This window comes from Seriola lalandi, unplaced genomic scaffold (genome assembly GCF_002814215.2).
Source record: "Seriola lalandi dorsalis isolate HSWRI2012SDOR001 ecotype SW California unplaced genomic scaffold, Sedor1 jcf7180002054792, whole genome shotgun sequence".
NCBI classification, from domain to species: domain Eukaryota; kingdom Metazoa; phylum Chordata; class Actinopteri; order Carangiformes; family Carangidae; genus Seriola; species Seriola lalandi.
Window position 1 is genome coordinate 68,262 of NW_019525345.1, and position 797 is coordinate 69,058.

At 42.9% G+C, this 797-nt stretch overlaps 1 protein-coding gene across 1 annotated transcript in view; it reads left to right on the top strand.

The window, feature by feature from the left end:
- Positions 1-6: 6 nt before the first annotated feature.
- rreb1a (ras responsive element binding protein 1a) overlaps positions 7-797 on the top strand; it is a 25,921-nt gene continuing 25,130 nt past the window's right edge. Inside the window, exons 1-2 of the mRNA XM_023425617.2 lie at positions 7-181; positions 683-752. Of these exons, the coding sequence (XP_023281385.1) occupies positions 27-181; positions 683-752 (225 nt within the window). The 5' untranslated portion in view covers positions 7-26. The remainder of the gene's footprint in view (positions 182-682; positions 753-797) is intronic.

Sequence of the window (797 nt, forward strand, 5' to 3'; positions counted from 1 at the left end):
GAGGAGGAGGAGGAGGAGGAGGGATCATGGGAGCTGAAGGAGGAGGTGACCTGTCCTCCATCAACGCCATGATGTCAACAGTGATGTCGGCAGCAGGGACCATTAATGGAGCAGGAGATGGAGAAGGAGAAGGAGAGAGCGGAGTCACCTCCGCCAACTCCTCGGCCGGCCCCTCCCCAAGGTGAATACTGACCATTAGACTGAGCTTCACTCAGGTGTTTCTAGCTGTTTTACCTGTTTAATACAAACCTCAGATCCATGACATCACTGCCCTCCATTTTCTGAATAAAAGAAAATAAAAAAATATTAATTTACATGAGTTTTTATCCATTAGAGGAGCTTTTTGTTTTAGTTTAAACCAACTTTTCACATCGATAATCCGTCACTGTGAACGTGTAGTCACCTTCACTGTTTTATCAAACGCACTGGTGCGTTCAAAGACGCTCCGACAGCCGAGGCTTCGGTTATCTACTGAAAAACATTCATTCATTTTGTAATAATCTGTGTCAGAAAAAAAGTGGTAAAAAAACTAATAAAAACCCATTTGCATAAGTTTCAGGTTCATTATGATTTAATTCACTACATTTCAGTAATAAAACAAAAAAATGAATGTGACTAAATGTGTTTTAATGTGTTTACTTTTACTGAGTGACAGTTTTATTAATGTCTTCTCTGTTTAAAGCCCCTCCCCCAGCAAGTCGCTCACCGCAGCCATGAGAGCCCCACCCAGCCGCAACGCACGGCGAACCCAGGTACACAAAACAAACACACACTCTCTCACTCACACACACACACAC